Source organism: Tupaia chinensis, unplaced genomic scaffold, assembly GCF_000334495.1.
Source record: "Tupaia chinensis unplaced genomic scaffold, TupChi_1.0 Scaffold000247_1, whole genome shotgun sequence".
Classification (NCBI taxonomy): Eukaryota; Metazoa; Chordata; class Mammalia; order Scandentia; family Tupaiidae; genus Tupaia; species Tupaia belangeri.
In genome coordinates this window covers 4,633,006-4,657,954 of record NW_006159725.1, presented here as the reverse complement: position 1 = coordinate 4,657,954, position 24,949 = coordinate 4,633,006, and the positions used below count along the sequence as shown (strand labels likewise).

The window sequence follows — 24,949 nt, the reverse complement described above, 5'->3', positions numbered from 1 at the left end:
AACCTCACACTGGGCACGTATGCATGCATGCCCAAAATCCCAAGAGGAGAATGGATGGGAAGGGATTGTGGCATGGCCATTCCCCCTAGTGGCGGCGGGGATGGGGGGTGGGGCACAGGTGATTTCTCGCTTTCCATCTGTCTGTCTCTGTCTCTCTGGCCAGTGCACATGCCTTATAACAAAAACCTCTCTTTATAAAAAAAAAAAGTAAATCATGGAAAGGAAAACAAAATAATTGAATACATCTTATAATGGAAAAATATGACCTTTAAACCCTTTAGAGACTTTCTCTTTCCAAAACCATTCACATATCCAACTTCAACACTGTATTTCCCCCAAAAAAGCTGACACTTTCTTCTGACCAAGTATCTTCCACTGGGGAGCCATATTTTAGGAAATTAAGGCCCAGCACTTTGTTTTTCCTGCTTCTTTATCCACCTTAATAAGTCAGGACTCTTCCAGCAGCTAAAGACGAACAGAGCAACAGGATTTCAGAAAGAAAGCAAACTCTTACACTGTCCTGAACCAGAGGTCCCTCAGGAAGGGAGAGGTTAGTGTAGGGATTGAACACACAGATCTTAAGTCAGACAGTCTGGATTCAAATCTCAGCCCTATCATTTCCTGGTTCTGCAGTTTTAGAAAGTCACTCCTCTTCAGGACCAGTGGGTGGTGTGGTGATTAAGACGCTGAACACTCCCACAAGGCCGACCATGATTCGAGTCCCAGACCTGGTGGCTTGCTTTCTCACCTTCTCTCTGTTTCTCTCTCTGGCCAAATTAAAAATAAATGAATTAATAAATAAGATTAAATAAATAATTCTTAAAAAGAAAAAAAGTTACTTCATTTTTTTCAGCTTCTTCACCATCAGAGGAATAATAGTACTTACCTCAGAAGGTCATGCACAATGCTAAGAAACCTACCTAACCCAGAACGAGTGCTTGATGTGTGTTGGACATCATCATATTGCCACCTCTTTGTTTCTGCCAACTCTCTTTCAACCTTTCCTATCACAGACACATATGTGTCATCAATTCCACTTCCTTTACTTCTGCCTACTTTGAAATGCTTTTCTCTCTCCTTTCTAGACGATCTAGTCTGTTCACATTCCTCTTCAAAGGAGGAGACTAAGATTGAGCTCACTAATAAGGACTTTAATATGAAACTGACCTATCCCAAAGATGAGATGACCTCTGGTTCATTCGTAGCATCCATTTCGATGTTGCCATGCTAAACTTGTCATCCTTCTATGATTCTGCAAATATGACTCCTCTGCTGAAAAGCCTTCATGTAGCAAACCCACTCTTACGTCCTCATTCCTGAATCGACAATCTGAAAGAATGCTTCAAGATCCAGCTCTAAAAACTGGAAGGTGAAAATGAATGTATAACCTATATTCTGTGCCCTTTCATTCCTTTATTCTAAAACATAAGTATAGTAGAGTGATTTAAAGTATAGATTTAGAATTAACCAGACCTGGGGCCAGCAGTTGGTGTAGTGGTTATGTCACTAGATTCCTACATGGCTGACCACAGTCCAAGTCCTGGACTTGGTGGCCTGAAAATCATGCCAGGTATGTGTGCATGCAAGCCCAAGATCCTAGGAGAAGGGATTGTGGCATGGCCATCCCCCTGGGGGTGATCTCTCTCTCTCTCTCTCGCTCTCGCTCTCGCTCTCTTTTTCCCCCCCACCCCCTCTCTCTCCCTTGAGTGCATGCTCCCTGAGGCAAAAAAGTCTTAGAAAAGAAAAAGAATTAGCCAGACCTGGGCTGGCCTTCCAGCTCAGCTGCATTCCAGCTCTGGGACCTTCATTGCAGTTACCTAACCTTGTTCAAGTTTCAGTTTCCTCACTTGGTAAATGGGAACCATATGACTTACTTTACTGAATCACTGTGAAGATCCAATTCCATTTTTTTTAATGACCTAATATAACACCTGGAATAAAAACTTCCAATAAATGTTAGCTATTATTATTAAATGAACTCCATAACGCTTTACTGGACTATGGGATAAAATCTGAACAGTGACAATTTGGGCCCAAACTTAAGCCATTCTGCCACCTACCCATTTCTCCTTCACCAGGCCGGAATGTCCTGCTGCTTTCCAGATGTACAGTGCCATTATGCCTTCCTTTTTAAATATGTCCTTGTCTAGAAGGCTCTCCCCAGCCCTACCCATACTGCCTGGGCCATTCCCACACCACATCCCCGACATCACACACCTTCACAGCCCGGCTCAAATACTTTATGATGCTGCCGTATCCGATGCAGTTTTGCTCTTCCTTTGATTTTCTCTTAACGCTCAGAACGCTACTCAAGCACTACACCATGATGGGATCTAATTTGTAAAGGCCATTTCCTCATTAAACGCAAGCACCTTCAGGACAAAATTTCAGAGGGAGGGGAGCAAGCAGAGAGAGACTGAGAGAAAGAAGTAAAGTGGTCACTAAACATTCTAGCAAAGGAACAAAGGGCACCCACTAGTTATTCATTTTCCTCCTACCACACCCTCCTCTTTTTCAGTATTTTCAACACTCTTAACTCCCCTACACTCTTATCTTTCCATTGCACTCTGTCAAGAAAAAGCTCAGATGACCTCTCCTAGATGGGGATGGTATACCCTGAAGGAAAAAAAAAAATCACAGAACTGTGAAGACAGGTACCATAAGAGATTTCTGAATTCCACCGACAGTTGAGCCCTCAGGGAGGCCTGATGACCTTTGAACCAGCCTTGGTTAGCACCTACACATGATTCCTTGCACTCTTGTTATTCTTCCTCAGTCCCCTGTAAAACATCCAAACCCCACATGCTCAGAAGAAAATGTCACCTTTTGTCTTCAAGAAACTTGAGGCCACACAAACTGCCCAACCATACACCATCCTGCATCTGAACCCATCCTTGTTTCAAATATAAAAAAATACAGTGTCCCATGTCCTCCACAAGGCCACCCTTCTGTCCTGCCATGGCTCCATCCCCCACTAAGGCCTGCCTCAAAGAAAAATCCTGTCCACTGTCTTCAACTTCTCTCTTTCAGGAAAGGCTCTCCTCTCAATCTCTAAACACACGTGAGCGTCTCCCATCCTTAAAAATAAGTAACAATATTAAATAAAATTTTATGATTTTTGAGTAAAACATGACTATCTTTTTCATTACTATGCTTTGTTTCCCCAATTTAAGAGTTCTACTTTCTTTTGAGCTGTTGATAGGTTTAGCAATCTGTTAAAATGTTTTTTTTCTTCTTGTTTGTTTCTTTACATGGAAACATAAACTTTTCTCCCTTTCTGACCCATCTGGAATGGGAAAATATTTGGGAATATTCTTATTTTGTGGCAGAATGTTGTTTGCATAAGTTCAATAATACCTATTGCCTTGAATCAGAAACTGGAAATACTCGTTATTGGACAGGGCTTTGACTGGAATGTCATACCTGAAGATTAAACTAGAAAACTATGGACCTAAGGTAGATCTCAAGTAAGCCAACAGAAGCTCTTGGAAAGATGGTCTGGCACCATAAACAGTTCTGCCTGGCAGAGAGGATCAGAGAAGCTATATGAAAGAATTCGTACCATAAAATAACCTAGACTTTTCCAGTCTAGCATTGTAGTCAGTATAGAATGCAAAGGAGCAGCCACAACCAGCGGATCATCTTGAGAAAGACTTTGAAGGAAGAAGACTGATCTTTGCTAGCAGATGGTATCTCACAGAATACTTGGTAGGCAGAGCTGAGTTGGGAAGGTTCATGTGTGAACTGTGTGCTAGGTGTTTGCTTTTCAACAGTTTAGATATGTAAAGTAAATGTTTGTGGGAAAATGTAAAAATAACTAAAATTATTTTTAAAAAAACAAGCAACAATATTTTTAAATAACAGCTTTTCCTTAACACTGGAATACTACTCTAGTTATAATCAATACCCTCTTTTTCTTTTCTAAACCAAGTTGAAGAAACAGTAGTTCATGCCTGGAATCTCTTTCGATTCACTTCCAGGCCCCAACAGTACAAGTGGACTCTGCAACCACTTCCTTTAAAGAGTATCAAATGTCTTAACACTGCAAAACCAAGATTAAAAATGCCAATAGAGGGGCAAGTAGGTAGTGTGGAGGTTAACGTGCTGGATTCCCACATAGCTGGCCACAGCTCAAGTCCTGGGCCTACCAGCTTAAATCACTCATGCCCAAAATCCTCAGGAGAAAATGGAAAAGGGATTGCAGCATGGTCATCCCCTCTGAGGGGTGACTTCTTAACTTCTCTCTCTCTGTCTCTCTCCAGTGAGTGTACATGCCCTATGGCAAAAAAAAAAAAAAAGTAAAACAAAGTTTTAAAACTCCAATGGACACTTTCCTATCCTCATTTTACTGAGTCTTTCTATAGTAAGGACTACTTGCTCCTTGACCTTCCCAAGGTTTATATGACAATACAGGTTGAGTAACCCTTACCCAAGATGCTTGAGACCAGAAATGTTTCATATATTGGATTTTGGAATATTTACTTATACATAATGAGATACCTTGGGGATGGGACCAAACACAAAATTCATTTATTTTTTTCAAGTACATTTATGCACATAGGCTGAAAGTAATTTCATACAATATTTTTGTATTGCAGTGTTTGGACTACAACCCATCACATAAGGACAGGTGTTAAATCTTCCATGTGTAGCATTATGTTGGCACTCGAAAAGTTACAGATTCTGGAACTTTTCAGATTGGGGGTGCTCAACTTGTAGTCTCGTCCATTCACTAGTCTTCAAACATACAGTTAGTGAGCATCTGCTTTGTGATAGCCTCTGTGCCTGGGATTAAATGTGAGGAAAATGAATACACTTGTACACTTGAAATAGAGTGGAAGTTTTTGTTTTCTTTTTTTCTGTTTTTTGTTTGTTTGTTTGTTTAGTGTAGAGAGGTTTTCGCTATAAGGCATGTGTGCTCACCAGAGAGACAGAGAGGGAGAAAGCAAGAAATCACCTCCCTGGGGGATGGCCGCACCAGTTCTTTCTCCTCTATCCTCCTCTCAGGATCTTGGGCATGCACGCACACGTGCCCAGCATGACTTTTAAGCCACCAGGTCCAGGACTCAAACTGCAGTTGACTATGTGGGAGTCCAGCAATGTAACCATAATGCCATCTGCTGGTCCCAGAGTGGAAATTGCTGATATACTAATCAAATAACCATAAAAACAAATGCATAATTAAAAACTCTGATAACCATTATGAAGGAAAGCCAAAGAGAATGGCTATGAGAATTGCACCTGCTGTGTGGTAGGGGAGAGGGGAGTGATTAAAACTTTCCTTAAATAGTTACTACAGAACAGGAGACTAGCAGTTGGCGTAACAGCTATGTCACTGGACTCCCCTGTAGTCAATTGCGGTTCAAGTCCCAGACACGGTGGCTTAAACCAAGATACACTCAGGAGGTAAGCAGGAACTAGATCATGCAGGCCCTGAGAGATTTGGTCCTTATCCTTAGAGTAATGGGAAGCCATGGATAATACTCAAATGTGGGACAGAGTAAAAGAGACAGGGTTAAATTTGCATTTTTGTAAAAGGCCACTTGAGAGAAGCTCCTTGGGAGGAGTCTAGCGTAAATACAGAGAAATTACTGGGGAGTCTACTACAATAGTCAAGTAAGAAATAAGGGAAGCTTGAGTTGAACTGGTCACAGTAGACATGGAGTGAATTGGGAAGACAATTCTCACAAGGTGAAATCAATAAGAATTGGTGATAGAGCAGATGGAGAAGGTTACATAAAGGCAGGTGTCAAGGTTTCTGACATGGGCCATTCGCTGAAAGAGGGAAGACCAGGAAAGTGCCAGGCATGTCAAGGGGACATGAGTTTGACTCTGGATGAGTTAAGGTTTTTGGTTTGGCTTGGCTTGGCTTGGCTTGGTTTGAAGCAGGGTCTTGTTATGGTGCCCAGGCCAGCCTGGAGTTTGCAATCCTCCTGCCTCGGCTTCCTGAGTCACTGAGATTGCAGGCACATGCCACCGTGCCCAGCCTTCAGGTTGGACCAGGAATTGAACCGTCGTCTCTCATATGGTCCCAACCTCTTGGCAGTGTATCCACCACAGCTGGACCATAAGGTGTCTCTGAGATACCCAAGTTGTAATGTCAAGGGAGCAGCTGGGTTAAGGTTGGGTCAGTCAACTATGGCTGATGTGCCAAATGGGAGTGAATGGATCTGGTGGGGGGAGCGTACTAAGAATAACTAGCAATTGGTCCTACTCCCCCCCTAAAAAAACATAAATAAATAAATAAATAAATAGTTCAGGTACACAAGGTTAGACAGTTTCTATAGTCTGGGGTACAAACACTCCTGCCATGGCTAACTTTGAGCTACAAAGATGAAATCCCTTTGCTCTGTTAGGAAGATATGTGCATAATTGACTCTTGGCCAGAGGAGCTGGCTGTCACACAGCATCCTCCCGATCACAGAAACAGACCTGGGGATCAATATGGACTCTAAGCTCCTCCAATCAAAGTGAGTTTCCGAAAATGTGCTTGGACAGTGATTTAATGCTTTTATACCTTGTTTATGCTCCTCTCCATGTCTAGAATCTTCCTCACTCCCTATCTTTAACTCTTACTCCTCTGTCAAGATCTAACTTTATTGACACCTCCAGGAAATCTTCCCTTTATCCACATGGGAGATCATGGGCACCTCCTCTGGACACCCATGGCTTCTAGCACATTCCTCACTTACTACTAGAGTCTAAAATTATCTGCTGACTTGTCTGTCTTCTCTGACAGAACCAGAGCTCATCAAGGCAGAGCCTAGCTCGTTGTGATGCTTATTATTTATTTATTTATATTTATTCAATTAGACCAACCAACCCAACCGTTTGGTCTAGTGGAGCAAAAACTGCTACAAAATAACCATATCAATGGCAATTTGTAAACTTCACATTAATGAGCATGATTTTTCCACAAAATTATCAAGATTTAGCTGAAACAGAAACATGGGATAGTGAGTCTTAAACATACAGTTACCAAAAAAGTAAGATCCGTGGATGAACTATACTAATCTACACTGTTTGATATCAGAATATTGGTTTCTCTTGGGGGGAAAAGGATAATGATTGGAAGGAAGCACAAGAAAAGCTTCTGGAATGCCAGGAGCATTCTGTATCTGATTTTGGTGCTGATTCTCCAAGTGTGTTCAATTTCTAAAAATCCATTGAGCTAGACATTTATGATAGGCATGCTTTCCTTTCTATATGTTGTACCAACGTGAGAGGCATTTTAAGTTTGATGCATGTGAGTTTGTCTTCTCACTCATAGAAATAAAACAGAAGGTAAAAAATAAAAATACCAATTAACATTCCTTAAGAAATTTCTATCCTAGGCCTAATGTCCTCACAGATACTTATCTTTTTTACCTGGTTAAAAAAGCATTCTTGCATGGTAAAAAACAGCAAACTATTCACAATAATTAATCTTTTTTTCTTACTCTCAGAGAAAAATAAAATCATATTTTAACGTAAGTAATTTTATACATGGAAGAAATTAAATAAACATGTCAAAACAAAGCTCTCAATTTTGTATACCACATTTTCCAAAATATAAATTTTCCAATCTTTGAGTCATACAATTTCACATTTAAATGGAAAAGAGAAATGTGTAAGAACTTTAGGTTCCCTGGTATATCATTCCTACACACTTAAACAAATGATAAAGGGACCAGCAGTTGACACAATGGCTATGTCGCTGGACTCCCATGTAGTCGACTGCGGTTCAAGTCCCGAACCCAGTGGCCTGAACTCATACCAGGCGCATGTGCATGCGTGCCCAAGATCCCGAGAAGAGAACGGAGGGAAAGGGGCTGTGGTGTGGCCATTCCCCCTGGGGGGTGATGTGTAGCTTTATGTCTCTCTCTGTCTTTCTGGTGAGCACATGCACCCTATAGCAAAAAACTCTGCAAACCAAACAAGAAAAAACAAATGATATAACAAGACCAGACTTGCAACTTAAGGAGAACTCAAACTAATCATTTAAGTGGTCCTATCTTTGAAAAGTAAAATAACCATGAGTCTAAAACCAGTCTATCAATTAACAGAGTCTAAAGGAAGATAAAAAAAAAAAAAAGGATAAGCCATGAAAACATACTAAGTGAAAGAAGTTACTCACAAAGGAACACATACCGTATTGTTCCTTTTTTATGAAAAGTTCAGAATATGCAATTCCATAGAGAGTAAATTGATGGTTGCCAGGGGGTTGGGGGGGGTAACTGTTAATAGGTCTGGAGTTTCTCTTTACAGTGATGAAATATTCTAAAATTGAATATACTAAAAACCACTGAATTGTATATTTTAAATGTGTAAATCGCACAGCACATGATATATCTCAATAAAGCTATTAACTTTTTAAGACAAAAAATAAATCTACTCTAATACATAGAGATCATAAAATCAGTGTTTAATGTCTGAATTATTTGTTCTGCTGGATTTGATGGAAGTCCTTCCATGTGAAATGACATTAGGTTTAAGAAAACACTATTTCTAAAACTTCTTTTCTCAATAGGACAAAATTTGAACAATATTTTCTAAATAGGATTTTTTTTTTCTCAATAGGGAAAAAGAGAAAGAGAACATTGGGCTTATTTGGAGTGATAGTAGGCCAGCCTAAATACTACATTGCAAAATAATTTAGTTGAAAATCTGGACACTTATGATGACATAGGCGAATGGGAGGGATCAGGGAGTGTGCCTGCAGGACAAATATTAGTCACCAGGTAAATAAACACTTCCCAATTTTACCTGCTGAGTCTTAGGACACCTAAAACTTTATTTTAAAGTTTTTACTATTTAGATAATAATCAAGTTCCCCTTAAGAAATCCTCATTACACAAAGGGGAATTTTAAGAAGATGACAATTCGCAAAGCGACACACACACAAATCCGGAAAATAATTGCACCCCAAAGTGAAGGCAATGAGTTTGTAATGAAATTTATGCAATTTGAAAATCACATCAAAGCAGAATTTTCTCAAATTTTAAGACGAAGTCATAGTGCGAATACTGTACGCCTATTAGTTAATAGAATTAGTTAATAGATTAAAATTTTAATAGAGTTGATATGCCCGTCCTTGCATTTTTTTAATATGCCATTTAAAGGCTGAAGCAGTTGCTTTTTCCTCAGCCATATTTCTCTAAGAAAATCACACCACATCCTTTGTGACTAGTAAATATTTACTAGCTTCTGATAATCGCCTACAAAAATAAACTAAGTCATGGTTTTGTTTCAAAATTATTAGGTCAAACTACATACTGCACAGTAGAACTGCCCCTGCCTAAAGAGAGCACGAAACCACAGCAGGCAACCACTGTTATCTGCCTCATCAGAGAACGCCGGTGCCCCCAAAGCCGGAGCTCTTTGCGGCCCCACCGAGCCCTGCCGGCCCCAGAACACAACGCCAAGTCACGCGAAGTAGTCGAGCTCCCAGGACGCGCGGAAGGATTGACAAGGAGCCAACTCCCCTGGCGGTGATCTCGTGAGCGAGCAGCGCCTCACTGCCTCGCCATCCCTCCCTTCCCAAAAGCAAGCCGGGCTTTCCGGAGACCCCCTACCCGGAACCGGAAAAGCGACCATCCTTCCTAACCTCCCCTCGGCCGGAAGTGGAGCCCAGCCAGCTGGCTCACTCACCCTGGAAGAACAGGACGCCGAGCAATGGGAAGAGAGCGCAGCCACGGCCTCCCCCCGCTCCGCTCTGCTGCATCCCGACAGCTCTCCAGATGCTTGCACACCTTGTTTATGGCTCCGGGTAACGACACAGGTAACACCGGAAGTGACGTCAGGGCGGGAAGCGGCTGGGAAACTTAAAATGGCGATCCCAAGTTGCCATAGGAACATGGCTTCTTTCCAGAACCGCACCTGGTTTCACTGACCCGTGATGACTTAACTCTCAGATAGGAGCTAATGGCTCGCTTGTACTTGAAAATGAAGTAGGCTACAGACTTTAGAATTTTAATATTTTTATTTATTTGAGTTATGCAGTACTAAATCACCTTGATCCTTTGGATTACAGGTTTTGTTTGTTTGTTTATCTCTAGAGCTTATTTTAAGTAGTTGAATGCTCTCAGAATGGGCTCTACTAAATTTAGACTTTAAAGAGATTTAGGAGATTATACAGGATTAATCAGTCAATAAATAAATATGTATTAGTCCCTTGTGGACAGTATGTGCCTTAAAGTCTCTTTGGTTTCTACACTAAAAAGTGTAGCTATTACAGCATCCAGAATGGGTGTGTATTACATTAATGTTGACAATGGCAGTAACAAGCAAATCATTATAGCATGTGCTAGAGTAGATGGGGAAGTAGAATTTGTTCGAGAGGTTAGAAAAGTAAGAAAATACTAAAGTTACACTCTTGAAGTAAAATGATGTGCCATCCTTTTGAAAAAGAGATGGTACATACAGTACCCGGCTTTAATCAGTGCTCAACCTATTTTCCTGAAATTGCCACATCTTTAATGAAAGAAGGCGGGGAACAAAGTGTGCTTTGGGGAATTTAATAACTTCATTTGTCATTTCCCATCCCTTTACTAGCTGAAAGCTGAGAGTCTTCTGGACTAACAGAGTAATACAAGAATACAAATAGAAGATACTGTTCCTTTGAAAGACTTGCTAAACCAAGTAGTACTGTGATGCCTAACAAGTCAAAGCAATGTGAAGATTTTGTAGAAACTCACATGTTTTGGTTTATCCTGCGGAAATGAATTCTATTACTGACTTTTAGGTTTTATCTACTAAGAAAAGTTTTCAGTGAAGATAAAATATATACCCATTTGTTTTCTGTAACTTGCTATGTAAAATTTTTAGATTTGTGTGTAGGCAAATATAGAATTGATCATTCTTTATTACTAAAGGTTTATTTACATAGTGCTTATGCATAATAAAAAATAAGTTACAATACAAAAGTGCTCTTTAGGAAGGAGACACTGGACAGCAAGATCATATTACCCCTTGAGAATTTAGTTAAAACACAAGCTACAGGCTTTGCTGAACAAACTACAAGTTTTAAACTACTTACTTGTTACACTTATACAACATCATTCAGGTCATTTGTTTGAAGATCTATCTGATTATATTTTCAAAGGTTGAATTGTAAACAGAAGTATAAAATGTGAATTAAATGTAAGGTAGACTTCAGATCAGATACTTAGTTTCCAAACTGGGGATTGAACATTAGTTTCTTTAGACAATGTAAAAGGCAAAATGAGACAGATATGAAATGAATTTCAAAATCAAGGTTCAGGTGTAAATTATACCAGTTTAAAAAACACTAGTATTGGGGAAGTCAGCAGGTGGCCTGGATGTTGGGGTGCTAGATCCCACAGGGCTGACTGCATGGTTTGCTGAGTGTGTAGTTCAAGTCCTAGATATGGCAACTTGAAAGCCACACTAGGCACATGTGCATCCATGGCCAAAATCCTGAGAGGAGATGAAGAGAAGGGATTGTAGCATGGCCATTCCCCCAGCAGGTGATTTCTCACTTCTCTTCTCACTTTGTCTTTCTCTCTCAGGCAAGCACATGCACCTAACAGCAAAAACAAACAAACAAGCCATATACATATATATCGATAATATTGGGGGAAATATCAAGATTTAGCATATGTAAGTATGGATGCTGTATTTGAAAATTCTAGTTTATTAAAAGAAATAATATCTGTAGCTCAATCAATGAAAATCTAAAATATGAGGCTACAGAGATTGATGCGGGATCTAAACATTTAGATATTTTCTGTCCTTTGAACAAATGCTGCTATGACTTAAGTCTGGAAAGACACTAGAAAACTAGACACTTTATGAGATACTTTTCTTTTCCATAGCCTACTTAGAAAGTTTGCTGTATCTACCAGTATAGAAAAGAGAGCCAGCTAGGTGGTGTGGTGATTGGGGTGGCTGGATCCCACATGGCCAGCTGCATAGTGCACATCCCAGACATGGTGTTTTGATAAACACACTGGGTGCTTGTGCATGTGTGCCCAAAATCCCAAGAGGAAAATGGAGGAAAAGGGGTCACAGTGTGACCACCTCCCAGGGGGGTAATTTCTCACTTTCCCTGTCTGTCTCACTCCACGAGCACACACACCCTTAGAAAGAAAAGAAAAAATTTGGTTTCATGGAGTTAAAGTAGTCTGGGTATTTCTTTAACTCATACCAAATTCTCCATCCCCCAAAATAAGCCAACAAATTATAACTTAAAAAACAAAAGGCTTGAATGATCTCTTCCATTTCTTAGAGCTTTGTTATAATACTGAACAAAAAAATGTTAGGGTTGATTTTTGTCACCAGCCTGAATTTTCAAAGTTATAATGTACTGTTTCCAAATGGTATTCAACTACTTCATGATTCCAGCTCAGAAGTAAGTATAGACATAGCTCCGTTGCTATGTATCAGTGAACTGGGGGAAATAATAGAAAACTCAACTGTCAGTCACTGCTCCTGAAAGACCTATGCTGTTAATTCTTTTTCATGACGCAGAAAAAAGATGACAAGTGTTCCATCCTGAGGTGGCATCTGTCATTCTATGAGCATTTATGCAACCTTTTGTAGTTACCAAATGATTTAGACTTGTGCAATTGTAAACCTTGGATCAAAAGATAAAAATAAATATCCCTCTCACCTGGGACATTAGAAGAAATTCACTGAAACAAGCTGTGTCCCATACTTAAGGAGAGAAATAAAAAAAAATCAAACTGTTAACAGTATGAATTTAGGGTTTACTATTAATCAAAAATAGCTGGGAGACTTAGCTTGCCTTTTAATCAAGAATATGAGAAAGAAAGAGAATAAACACGTTGATTTTAGTAGCACAAAAGTTGCTGTAAAGAAACGAATGTGCCAAGGGCAGTGTCATGAGAGCCAAGTGGGCTTTTATCCCATTTAAGGCCAATATACTATGTATAAAAGTCATAATCCATAAGGAGTGTGTAAGGGCAAAAAATGTAGCTGCTTAGGCTACAAAAGCAAATGAGCATTGGAAAATATGTGCTCTCTAAACTGAAAACCTTGGTCATGACGCTGTGTGTAAGTTGGCGATATCTGCTCAAGAAGAAATCTGAGCTGGCGCCAACGGCATGTTGCTTTCTAGGTGGAGATGCACTGTAGAACCGTGTGGAAGACAGGTCACGACTGGAAGAGCCAAAGAAAAGCTTCCATTGACTTCAAAAAATACTAGAGTTCTTGTTCTTGGAGATCGTCACACACCCTTAGAAAGAAAAGAAAAAAATATAAACAAAATATAAAAATATTAACAAAAAATATAAACAAAAGTTTAAATGAATTATATATTTGGGAAGAGTGCAATAGAAATGCATGGCATTATGAAGTACATCTACATTGTTAGATCTAATCTTCATTGTAAAGGAAAATATTCTAATTTTCTGTAAACAATTCTTTGGGGGGCCAGCAGATGGCATTAATGGTTACATAACTGGACTCCCATATAGTTGACTGCAGTTTGAGTCCCGGACCCAGCAGCTTAAAACTCATGCCATGCATGTCCAAAATCCCAAGAGGAGAATGGAGGAGAAGGGTTTGTGGCAAAGCTATCCTCCCCACCCCCGCCGGGGAGGGGGGCAGTGATTTCTCGCTTTCTATCTCTGTCTCTCTGCCTCTCTCTGTTTCTCCGGCAAGTGCACATGCCCTATAATAAAAAAATACCTCTTAAAAAAAACTTTTCAAGGTTTTTGCCATAGGGTGTATGTGTTTGCCGGAGAAAGAGAAGGAGAGGCAGAGAAAGGGAAAGTGAAAAATCACTCCCCAGAGAGGGGATGACCACCTCACAATCCCTTCTCCATTCCCCTCCTGGGATTTTTGGGTATGCACGCACATGCACCTAGTGTGATTTTCAAGGGACTTGAGCCATGGTCAGCCATGTGGGAGTCCAGTACCTTAACCACCGCTCTACCTTCTGGCCCCTTTTTTGAACAATTTGTTAAAATGTCTGTCTTTCTTTCATGAGAGATAGACCCGGAAAGAAAGAGACAGTGACCTCCAACAGGTCCTTCCCCTGGCCCTCTAGCCAGCCATGCTCGTGCACACCTGGCATGTTCAGGTCAGTCCAGGCTCCAAACTCCAGGCCTTCCCATAAGATTCCAGTGTCATGCGGCAGCGCCTTACCACCTGTGCTACCATGGCTGGGCCTGGGGAAATATTGGCAAACTCACTGTCCCCTAATCTAATTTTTTAGTCTCCTGATCCTTGTTACATGGTTTTCAGCATCAGTGTCCTTCATTCATAGCCTCTAGGTGCCTTGTATGGACACGTAGATGAGCCACAGCTCACTCACACCCGTATATGTGTTCCGTATCCTCCACCCCCTTATAAAATAAATACAGAAGACAGTGTATGGAATTCACTCATCACCTAATTGTTTGTTTGTTTGTTTTTTAATTTGCTATAGGACATGTGCACTTGCCAGAGACAGCCAGAGAAAGCAAGAAAGTGAGAAAGTACTCACCAGGGAGGATGGCTGAGCCACAGTCCCTTCTCCTCCATTTCTCTTTCCTCTTGGGATTTCGGGCATGTGAGCAAATACACTTGGCATGTTTCTCAAACTACCAGCTCTAGGACTCAATCCATATGGTCAGACATGTGAAATCCAGCTGCCTAACCACCACTCCACAAGCTGGCCCAATCACCTGATTTTTCAAGCTTTCTCTATTATTTTACTTTCTGTTTTTATTTTGTTGTTGACGTTTTTAAAGCAGATTTCTGACATTTGTCCTTAAATATTCTATGCATTTTTTTTTAAAGAGAGATTTTTGCTATAGGGTGCATGAGCTCACCAGAGAGACAGAGACAGAAAGTGAGAAATCATCCTCCCCCGCCCCCGGGGGGGATGGCCACACTGTGCTCTCTTCTCCTCTATTCTCTTCTTGGGATTTTGGGCATGCATGCACAAATGCCTGGTGTGAGTTTTAAGCCACCAGATCTGGACCTTGAACCGTGGTCAGTGACATAACAATTACTCCCTCTGCTGATCCCACTCAGTGCGTATTTAAAATAGGAGTATTTTTCTATATAACCACACTACTGTTATTACACCTAATAAAAGCCACCAATAGGGCCAGCTATTGGCATAGTAGTTAAGGCAGCTTGATCCCACATGGCCTACTGTACAATTCGAGTCCCAGACTCAGAAGTTTGAATAGCATGCCAGGAACGTGTGTGTGTGTGTGTGTGTGTGTGTGTGTATGCCCCTAAATCCCAAAAGACAAAATGAAGGAGAACAGACACTGTACAATTCGAGTCCCAGACTCAGAAGTTTGAATAGCATGCCAGGAACGTGTGTGTGTGTGTGTGTGCCCCTAAATCCCAAAAGAGAAAATGAAGAACAGACTGCAGCATGAAGATCCCCCATGGAGAGTCCTCTCTCGCTTTTTCTCTCCAGTGAGTTCATGCACCCTCTAGCAAATTAAAAAAAAAAAAAAAGTCTATAAACAAATCCCTAATATTATCCAAATTTAACAAGCTCACCTCAAGACTTTCTCAGTTTCCCTTCCCATTTTTTTATAACTAGGTTGTCGAAACTAGTACCTATGTGGTCAGATCATACATTACACTTGGTTGTGTTAGTCTCTTAAATTTCTTTTCAGCTAAAATAGCCCCCATCTTTCTTTTCCATTACCCTGACTGGTTAAAGAATATACTTGACTTTTGAAAGACAGTAACCTAGAGCCAGTAGGTGGCATGGTGGTTAAGAAATGGACTCCTACACAGCCAACTACAGTTCAAGTCCTGGACCCAGCAGCTTGAAAATCATGCTGGGTACATGTATATGCATGCCCAAAGTCCCAAGAGGAGAATGGAGAAGGGATGACAGCATGGCTCTTACCCCCTGGGGCTTGATTCCTCACTTTCCTTCTCATTGTCTCTCTCTGCCTCTCTCCAGCAATTTGGAAAAAAAATCTTAAAAGAAAAAAAAAAAAAGACTCAGCTTTAATGGCAGGTGAGTCTAACTTCTCAATTTTTTGTGCAAAATAACTCAAAGGGAGAGCCATTTACAAAACTAATAGAAGGCTTACTTATCTCCCTGAGCCAACTCCTCTGATTCCACGTAGGAAGTACCCGTTAGCCATATAAACATGCAGAGGATCCACATGAGAGAAGGATCCACATGAGGAAAGACCAGGCAGGTCAGGAAGCTGAGGAAAGAAGTCAGCCCATTTCTGAACCTTACCATCTACGATGTCAGTCTTCTAAGTAAACAGAGACCTTTTTTCCTTGATTGAGCTTTTCCTCTTCTTTTCTGTGACAAAGAAGTAGAAAGCAAATGTCAGGTGAACAAGACAAGAAGCAAGGCAGACAAATCCTAAAACAGCTTCAGGTAAGGGGTTTAATTTTATGCACCTGGAGGAGATCCATGCATAAAAGAGCTAAGCTACTATGCCTTCTAACTAATCCTAGCCATGCCCACGTGACCATTGGTCTCTGGACTTAGTTTTCAGAATGAAAGGGAATTCGATTTGGGATCTGATTTTGGAACTCTAGAGGTTTAAAGCAGATACCTTATTTTACCATTGTATTCTGCCTCTCATTTCTACTTTATATGCAAAAGAAAAATTTGTCTTGACTGGAAAGTCATTTTTATTGATTGTCTTCTATTCAAACCAGAACTCAAAGTTAGGTTTAAGTTGACTCCTTCCAATCAGTTGTAGCCCAGTCATGGTGGCATAGGCATAGGGCACAACTTCCCAGGGCTAGGGTCACATGGTAGGCCCAGGTTTGGATCCTGGACCTACCTCAGCTATCCAGGTGTGATAGTGCATGCATGTAGTCCTCGCTAGCAGGGAGGCTGGGCAGAGGATTGCAATGGCAACACGCTGTCAAAAATGCTTATCTCCCTCCCTCTCCTCTTCCCTTTCTTTGTCTCTAATTACCACAAAAATATATATATATATATTGAAGAAAATAAATAGTGCTAGGACAAGTGGACATCCATATAAAAAAAGAATGAATTTAGACTTCTTCCTTAATGACATATAAAAAGTAACTCAAAATGCATCAAAGTCTTAAATGTAAGAACTAAAACTATAAAACTCTTAGAAGAAAACATAGGCATAAATCTTTATGACCGTGGATTAGGAAGTGTTTTCTTAGATATGACACAAAAGCACTAGAGACAAAGTTTTAAAAGCAGTTAAATGGTATTTCATCTTATTTAGAGATACGGCTATAAAAATAGTTTGCCTGTTTTAAAATTGGATTGGTTATTTGTCTTCTTATTGTTGAGTTATAAAAGTTATTTATATTTATATTATATTATATTTATACTAGTTCCTTATCAGATATATGGCGTGGAATTATTTATTTTCTCCCACTATGTGGATTTTTTTTTAATTTGCCAAAAGGCATGTGCAGTCTGGGAGGAATGAGAAGGAGAAGAAGAAAGCACCCACTCCTCACTAGTAGGGCATGGTCACTCTGTAATGCCTTCTGCATTCTTTCAGGATTTTGGACACACACACATACACATACACATACACAGCATATTTTTCAGTCCACTGGTGCTGGGATTTGAACTGGACAGTCAGCCATGTGGGATCTAGCTCCCTTAACCATTAGGCCATGGAAGTGGCCCATCTTTTCATTTTCTTGATACTATTCTTTGAAGCATAAACTTTTTAAATTTAGATGAATCTCATTTATCAGGTTTTTTTCCAGTAAAGTGGACTTCATCAAAACTTAAAATTTTGTCACACAGAATGGGAGAAAATAAGATATACAAATCACCAATAAGCAGGACCGGTAGGTGGCATGGTGGTTAAGGGTGTTGGACTCCCACATGGCCAACCACAGTTCAAGTCCTGGACCTGGCAGCTCACTCTGTCCCTCTCTGGTCAAATTAAAATAAATAAATAAATAAAGTTAAATAAAATAATCCTTTTTAAAAAATTGCAATAATCACATGGAAAAAGGTTCAAGATCATTAGTCATTAGGAATATGCAAATGAAAGCCTCAGTGTTATACCACTTCACACCCACTAGATGGCTATATCAAAAAGAAAAACAGTAACCAGCGTGGGTGAGGATGTGGAACCACCGGAATCCTCACACACTGTTGATGGGAATGTGAAATGGTGCAGCCGTTTTGGGAAGCAGCAGTTCCTCCAAAATGTAAACATAGTTATCCTATGACCAAGCAATTCCACTTACTCTTAGGAGAACTGTAAACATATATTTACACAATACCTTGTATATGACTATTCATAGAAGTCAGTATAGCCAAGAAGTAGGGGGAAAAAATGCCCATCAACTGGTGAGTGATTAGATAATATATGGTCTGTCCATACAATGGGATATTATGCAGCCATGAAAGAATGAAGTACTAATACCCACTACAACACAAATGAATCTTGAAAACATAATACTGGGCCAGCAAGGTGGCATGGTGGTTAAGGCAGCTGGATCTCACATGACTGACTGAGCAGTTCGAGTCCCAGAACTGACAGCATGAAAAACATACAGGGTGCATGTGTGTGCATGCCCAGAATTCCAAAACAAAAGAATCAAAGGAGAAGGGACTGCAGCATGACTCCCCCAGGGAAGGTGGTTTCTTTCTCTCTCTCGCCCTCTCACTTTCTCTCTTTGTCTCTGTCTCATGAATGCACACATCCTCCAGCAATTTTTTTCAAAAAAAAGGAAAACAGTGCTAAGTGAAGGAAGCTGGACACAAAAAGCCACATATTATGTGATCCCATCTAGAAGAAATGTCCAAAATAAGCCAGTTACGAGACAGAAGGTAGATGAGTAGTTGTCAGGGGATGGTGAAAGGAAGAATAAGGAGTGATTACTAAAGGGTATGGGGTTCCCGTGGAGAGGGTGAGAGCTGAAAAGGCCCAGGAATTTATCATTATTGCACAATTTTGTGATTGTTAAAAGGGTGAATTTCATGGTATGTAAATTTTATCTCAATTAAAAAATATAAGTATATTCCAGCACATCAAGACCAGGGTCTGTGCAAAGAGCACTTAGGAAATAGGGTGCGACTAGAAAGGGGGCCACCTCCTTGCCCATCAGGCAACACACATTCCTGCAGAAACCTGGTTTGAGGTCAGGGATTTGTATGCAGCAGACTCACCGTGATCTGTCGAGAGTCAGGCATCAACACGAGGGTTTGTTTAAAAAAGAAGAAGGAAAAAAATGCATTTGGGGCTCAGCCATAATGGCTCACTGCTAAGATGCTGTGCCCTTTAGACTAGTACCACATAAGAGCCCCAGGTTTGATTCCCAGTCCAATCTAAAGGCCAGGACCAGTAGCAGGCACATGTAATCCCAGAAGTTCGAAAGGCTGAGACAGGAAAAGCGTGAGCTCAAGGCTGGACTGGATACCATCGTGAGACCCTGTCAACAATATATACATGCATTGGTTCATCACCTACTGCTGCTCGGCAGACTTTCCTAGGCACTGCTTCAGTGACCCTGCTGGCTGCCTGGCCTGGCAGATCTTACAAATGTGTGCATCACTTGAAAAACAAGGGGTACTCTAGAAACACTTTACATGAGCAGATATTTATAACATCGGATCCCACATAGTAATGAACTCCTCTGATGAGAGCTTGTAAAATGAAGAAACCTTTTGGGACCAGCAATTAGCGTAATGGCTATGTCGCTGGACTCCCATGTAGTCGACCGCAGTTCGAGTCCCGGACCCGGTGGCTCAAACTCATGCCAGGCGCGTGTGCGTGCGTGCCCAAGATCCCAAAAGGAGAATGGAGGAGAAGGGATTGTAGCGTGGTCATCCCTTCTGGGGGGTGATTTCTCGCTTTAGCCAGTTATGAGACAGAAGGTAGATGAGTAGTTGTCAGGGGATGGTGAAAGGAAGAATAAGGAGTGATTACTAAAGGGTATGGGGTTCCCGTGGAGAGGGTGAGAGCTGAAAAGGCCCAGGAATTTATCATTATTGCACAATTTTGTGATTGTTAAAAGGGTGAATTTCATGGTATGTAAATTTTATCTCAATTAAAAAATATAAGTATATTCCAGCACATCAAGACCAGGGTCTGTGCAAAGAGCACTTAGGAAATAGGGTGCGACTAGAAAGGGGGCCACCTCCTTGCCCATCAGGCAACACACATTCCTGCAGAAACCTGGTTTGAGGTCAGGGATTTGTATGCAGCAGACTCACCGTGATCTGTCGAGAGTCAGGCATCAACACGAGGGTTTGTTTAAAAAAGAAGAAGGAAAAAAATGCATTTGGGGCTCAGCCATAATGGCTCACTGCTAAGATGCTGTGCCCTTTAGACTAGTACCACATAAGAGCCCCAGGTTTGATTCCCAGTCCAATCTAAAGGCCAGGACCAGTAGCAGGCACATGTAATCCCAGAAGTTCGAAAGGCTGAGACAGGAAAAGCGTGAGCTCAAGGCTGGACTGGATACCATCGTGAGACCCTGTCAACAATATATACATGCATTGGTTCATCACCTACTGCTGCTCGGCAGACTTTCCTAGGCACTGCTTCAGTGACCCTGCTGGCTGCCTGGCCTGGCAGATCTTACAAATGTGTGCATCACTTGAAAAACAAGGGGTACTCTAGAAACACTTTACATGAGCAGATATTTATAACATCGGATCCCACATAGTAATGAACTCCTCTGATGAGAGCTTGTAAAATGAAGAAACCTTTTGGGACCAGCAATTAGCGTAATGGCTATGTCGCTGGACTCCCATGTAGTCGACCGCAGTTCGAGTCCCGGACCCGGTGGCTCAAACTCATGCCAGGCGCGTGTGCGTGCGTGCCCAAGATCCCAAAAGGAGAATGGAGGAGAAGGGATTGTAGCGTGGTCATCCCTTCTGGGGGGTGATTTCTCGCTTTCTGTCAGGCGAGCACACGTGCCCTATAGCAAAAACCTCTCCAAAAAAAGAGAAAAAAATGAAGAAACCTTTTGTAAAGTTAGTATTCACACCCTAACCCGTGTCCCATGAAAATGACTTCTCTTATCCAGGACTTATCCCAAGGAGGAACATCCGTTCAACAGCGAATTAGCCCCACTGCAAGATACCAAGGGTCCCCATAAGGGTGTTAGAAGATTTTTCCAGAGCTACCCAGCCTTACGATTTTATCTCCACCACTTTATGAGCTCGCTCGGCCCATCGCTTTTTCCGGAAATGCTGGAAGAGGACCACCCCGATCACGATTATGACCATCAGTGCACACGCAGAGCCGATGGCCAGAGCCAGGAAGTGCATCTCAGAGAAGCGCACTGTAAGGAGAAGAGAGCAAGCAGTCAAATTAGGATCCTAAAGAGGAGAGAACTATGATCAAATCTAAGGCATGACAGAGATGTGTTTTGTCATTAAAAGGACTCTTCCTCCTACCTTTGTATATAAAGTACCATGTGACCTTCTAGGAGGTCACGTGCCCTCACAGAGAGAGAAAGTACCCCCAATGGGGCACAGTCATGCTGCAGTTCTTTTTCTTCAATTTCTCATTCCTAGTGGCATTGGGGCACACGCACACCTATACCTGGGGTGTTTTTTTTAAGCCACTGGGATTCCAGCCATGGTTGGCTATGTGGGATCCGGCCCAATGCGTAGCACTTAACCACTGGGCTACAGGGCAGGCCCCTACACACTATGTTAGTAGTTCTCAATGTGTGGTCCTAGGAATAGCTGTATCAATATCACTTGGAAAATCTGAAGTGCACATTTTCAAGCCTCCTGAATTAGAAGTACTAGGGATGGGGCCCAACAATCTGTCTCACTTTTCACATGTCCTCAAGGTAACTGTGATGCTCGCTAAAAATTTGAGAGCCACCGGGTCAGTAGAACTACCTAGTGCTCACCTAATCACACCTAGCATCTAACCCCTCTCCCTGATTGTCCCTCCCCTCCGTTAGTCATTTATTCTGATGGATTATGGGTGTACTGTGTTCTGCCACTGAGGTGGAAATGAAAGCCACCAAAGGCATTACCCTCAAGGAGCCCTTACCCCCTTGGGAAGGCAAACAAGCAAGTGAGTAACTGCAGTCTAGTGGGTAAGTGATGAAGGGGGAAACCCAGAGGGCAGGGCCTCGAAACCAAACTAGCGTCCATAAAGCCTCGTTTTCTTATCCTAACCATGATTTCTGACTTAAACTTCAGTAAGCCCTCACAGCCAGAAAGGACGTTAGAGACTGTTTAGGCCAAAGATTTCCAGCCTGGATTCTGTGAAGAAAGATGGAGAAGGGAAGGGGAATCTCATTGTCTCTCTCTCTCTCTCTCTGTGTGTGTGTGTGTGTGTGTGTGTGTGTGTGAAATGGCCATGACTTTCCTTAGATTCTCCAAGTGTAGTGCTCCCAGTATGTTTAAGACCCATGATTTCTTGTCAGCCTCTTCATTTTGCAGATGAAATAACAGGTCTAGAGGCATTACATGAGTTCTTTCAATGCTCAGATGATTCCCCAAGGTCCCACAAGTCCGTTGGTTCGGGGTTGGTGGAGGTGGCATTAAGCTGTACTGGGAATGAAGGAGGAAAGCTGTCTCTTTCCAGGCTTGCCCATTTGAGGTAGTAACATTGTGTTTTGGTTACAAGCACGCACCAGGGAACGCTGACTAGATTACAATGCCAGCTCCACCATTTACCAACTGTGGTTTGGAGTAACCAACGTGTTTGGGCCTGAGTGTCCTCATGGATAGAAATAGAAATAATTATATCACTTTTGGGGTTCTGATAAAAAATCAGTTCTTGGGGGCCCGCAAGTGGTAGATGCTGGACTCCCACATGGCTGACCACAGTTCGAGTCCCAGACCCAGCAGCTTGCTTTCTCACTTTCCCTTTTTCTTTCTCTCTGACTCTCTCTGATCAAATTAAAATAACAATAATTAATAAAATAATTTGTTTAATCAGTTTTGGGGGCTGGCCCTATGGCCCATGGTTACAGGAGCCAGATGCCACATAGCCAACTGCGCTGTTCAAATACCAGGCTTGGCAGCTTGAAAACACAGAGGGCATGCATGCAAGCATGCCCCAAATCTTGACAGGGTAGAGAAATGGAGGAAAAGGGGTTGTGGCATAACCAAAGTCCACCAGGAGGGTGCTTTCTCCTACTTTTTGGCTCTCTCTGGTGAGCACACATGCCCTCTAGCAGATAAAAAAGCAGCACAATAATTATTGTGAGTCGTTCTCTGCTTGGCTGTGTATACTAAACGCTGTATGGGAGCTCTGATCGTCATGAGTTCAGAGTTTGGGAAATGTTCCTACCTTCTCATTTATCCTCACCATCATCCTGGCTGTCTTACTCACTTCACGGATGAGGGGAATCAGACTGGCTGGCAGGTGGTCAGTCAGAGCACGGGCACGCATTGGCTCTAAAACCCGTAAGTTTTACAGTCTTTGCTCTTTGCTGGCTGGTATAGGTTTTAGGTTGTCTTTTTAGGGGTGCAGGCACTACAGTGCACTAGCTCAGAGCTCAGTTTTAGAGCCAAGATGGTTGGGTTGGAGTCCAAAATTTCTTCATTTATCAGCCGCATGACTTGGGTGGATGACTTAACCCCTGCAAGCCACAGTTTCCACATAGCTAACGTGGGAGGCACTAAGTTCACAATAAACTGATGAGATAAGTAAATAAAGATGAATAAAACATGTCATGGGAAGCCCCTGACACATGGGAAGTACTCAATACCCATTAGCGACTATAACTAGTACCTGCCTCCTAGGGTGGTTTATGGGGATTAAATGAGATAGTACATGACAGGTGCTCTTGGCACTTGGCACAGAGTAGGTACTCAACAGATGTGGATAAATGAGGGAATGAGCAGACCTAGTGTGAGCCTCTCGGCAGGGTCGCTTCCTCTCCTCCTCTCGCTGTGCCATTTTTGTAACAGATTCCCTAGGTCTGCTTTACTGTTTCTCTCCACCACAAACAAAGCCTTGCTCTTTTCACTCCAAGACTCTCCCAGCTCCGAAGCGCTAGACCCTCTCTCTGCCCTTGCAGCCATCTCAGAAGACTGCCCCCCTCTGGGACCAGTAGGTGGCATAATGGTCATGTCGCTGGACTCACGTAGTTGACCGTGGTTCGAGACCTGGGCCAGCTGACTTAAAACTCACACCAAGCATGTGTGCATGCATGCCTGAGATCCCAAGAGGAGAATGGAGGAGAAGATATTGCAGTGTGGTCATCCCCCCCGGGGGTGGGGATGTCTTGCTTTCTTTCTGTCTCCCCGGTGAGCACAGTCACCCTATAGCAAAAATCTCTCTAAAAATTAAAAAAAGAAGAAGAAAATTTCCCCACCCTTTTCTCCCAGCCCCGAACTTCACACAGCCCGTCCCCTGCATAACCTACCGGTGTTCACTACGCTGAGCCGGATCTCCCCGATTAGCCCATCCACGTCAGGTGGGTTCTTCACCTGGCAGGTGTACGTCCCATTGTCATCGAACTGCAGCTTCCAGAGGTAGATGGAGACATCATACCTGTCAGGGTTCCCATCCCAGGACACCCGGTCCTTGAACCTCCCACTCATGGGTGTGAAGGGATCCATGTGATAGTAGAATACCTAGAGAAGAGAGAATAGCCAAAGGTATTTCTTATTTCATACCTGGGCCCAGAGGCTGAGACGGCAGAGAAGAGACACGACAGCGAGCCAGACTGCCCTGTCTGCAGCTCTCAGAAGGAGTTCTCAGAAGGAATCTCTTGCCTTTCCCTCCAGGGACCTTTCATTTCTGTTCCTTTCTGTCCCCAGATTTGCTTGTAGCTTAACCTGTGCTTGTTGCTAAAAGTATAGGAAGGGGCCAGCAGGTGGCGTGGTGGTTAAGGCACTGGACTCCCACATGGCTGACCCCATTTGAGTCCCAGATCCATGGCTTGAAAGTCACACCAGCTGGGACCAGCAGTTAGCATAATGGCTATGTCGCTGAACTACAATGTAGCCGACCACGGTTCGAGTCCCGGACCCAGTGGCTTAAACTCACGCCAGGCGCATGTGCGTGCATGTGTACCCAAGATCCCGAGAGGAGAATGGAGGAGAATGGAGGAG

General features: G+C 42.2%; 2 protein-coding genes and 1 long non-coding RNA gene across 5 annotated transcripts in view; 1 reads left to right on the top strand and 2 right to left on the bottom strand.

Moving 5' to 3' along the window:
- The window catches only part of MPZL3 (myelin protein zero like 3), a 24,764-nt gene extending 15,003 nt beyond the window's left edge, over positions 1-9,761 (bottom strand). For 2 of the 3 annotated variants that reach the window (XM_006148842.2, XM_006148843.2), the window contains exon 1: positions 9,631-9,749. In XM_006148842.2, the coding sequence (XP_006148904.1) occupies positions 9,631-9,703 (73 nt within the window). In that variant the 5' untranslated portion in view covers positions 9,704-9,749. Of the gene's footprint in view, positions 1-9,630 lie in introns of all 3 variants that reach the window. The other variant, XM_006148844.3, reaches the window with a different exon arrangement.
- Positions 9,632-10,675, top strand: LOC114007856 (uncharacterized). Its single transcript, XR_003549441.1, has 2 exons — positions 9,632-9,760; positions 10,534-10,675. It is a non-coding gene; the product is annotated as an uncharacterized LOC114007856 (long non-coding RNA).
- Positions 10,676-12,021: 1,346 nt separating this feature from the next.
- The window catches only part of MPZL2 (myelin protein zero like 2), a 15,380-nt gene continuing 2,452 nt past the window's right edge, over positions 12,022-24,949 (bottom strand). Inside the window, exons 3-6 of the mRNA XM_006148845.3 lie at positions 24,259-24,469; positions 21,051-21,198; positions 16,175-16,243; positions 12,022-13,198 (exon numbers count right to left, since the gene is read on the bottom strand). Of these exons, the coding sequence (XP_006148907.1) occupies positions 16,186-16,243; positions 21,051-21,198; positions 24,259-24,469 (417 nt within the window). The 3' untranslated portion in view covers positions 12,022-13,198; positions 16,175-16,185. The remainder of the gene's footprint in view (positions 13,199-16,174; positions 16,244-21,050; positions 21,199-24,258; positions 24,470-24,949) is intronic.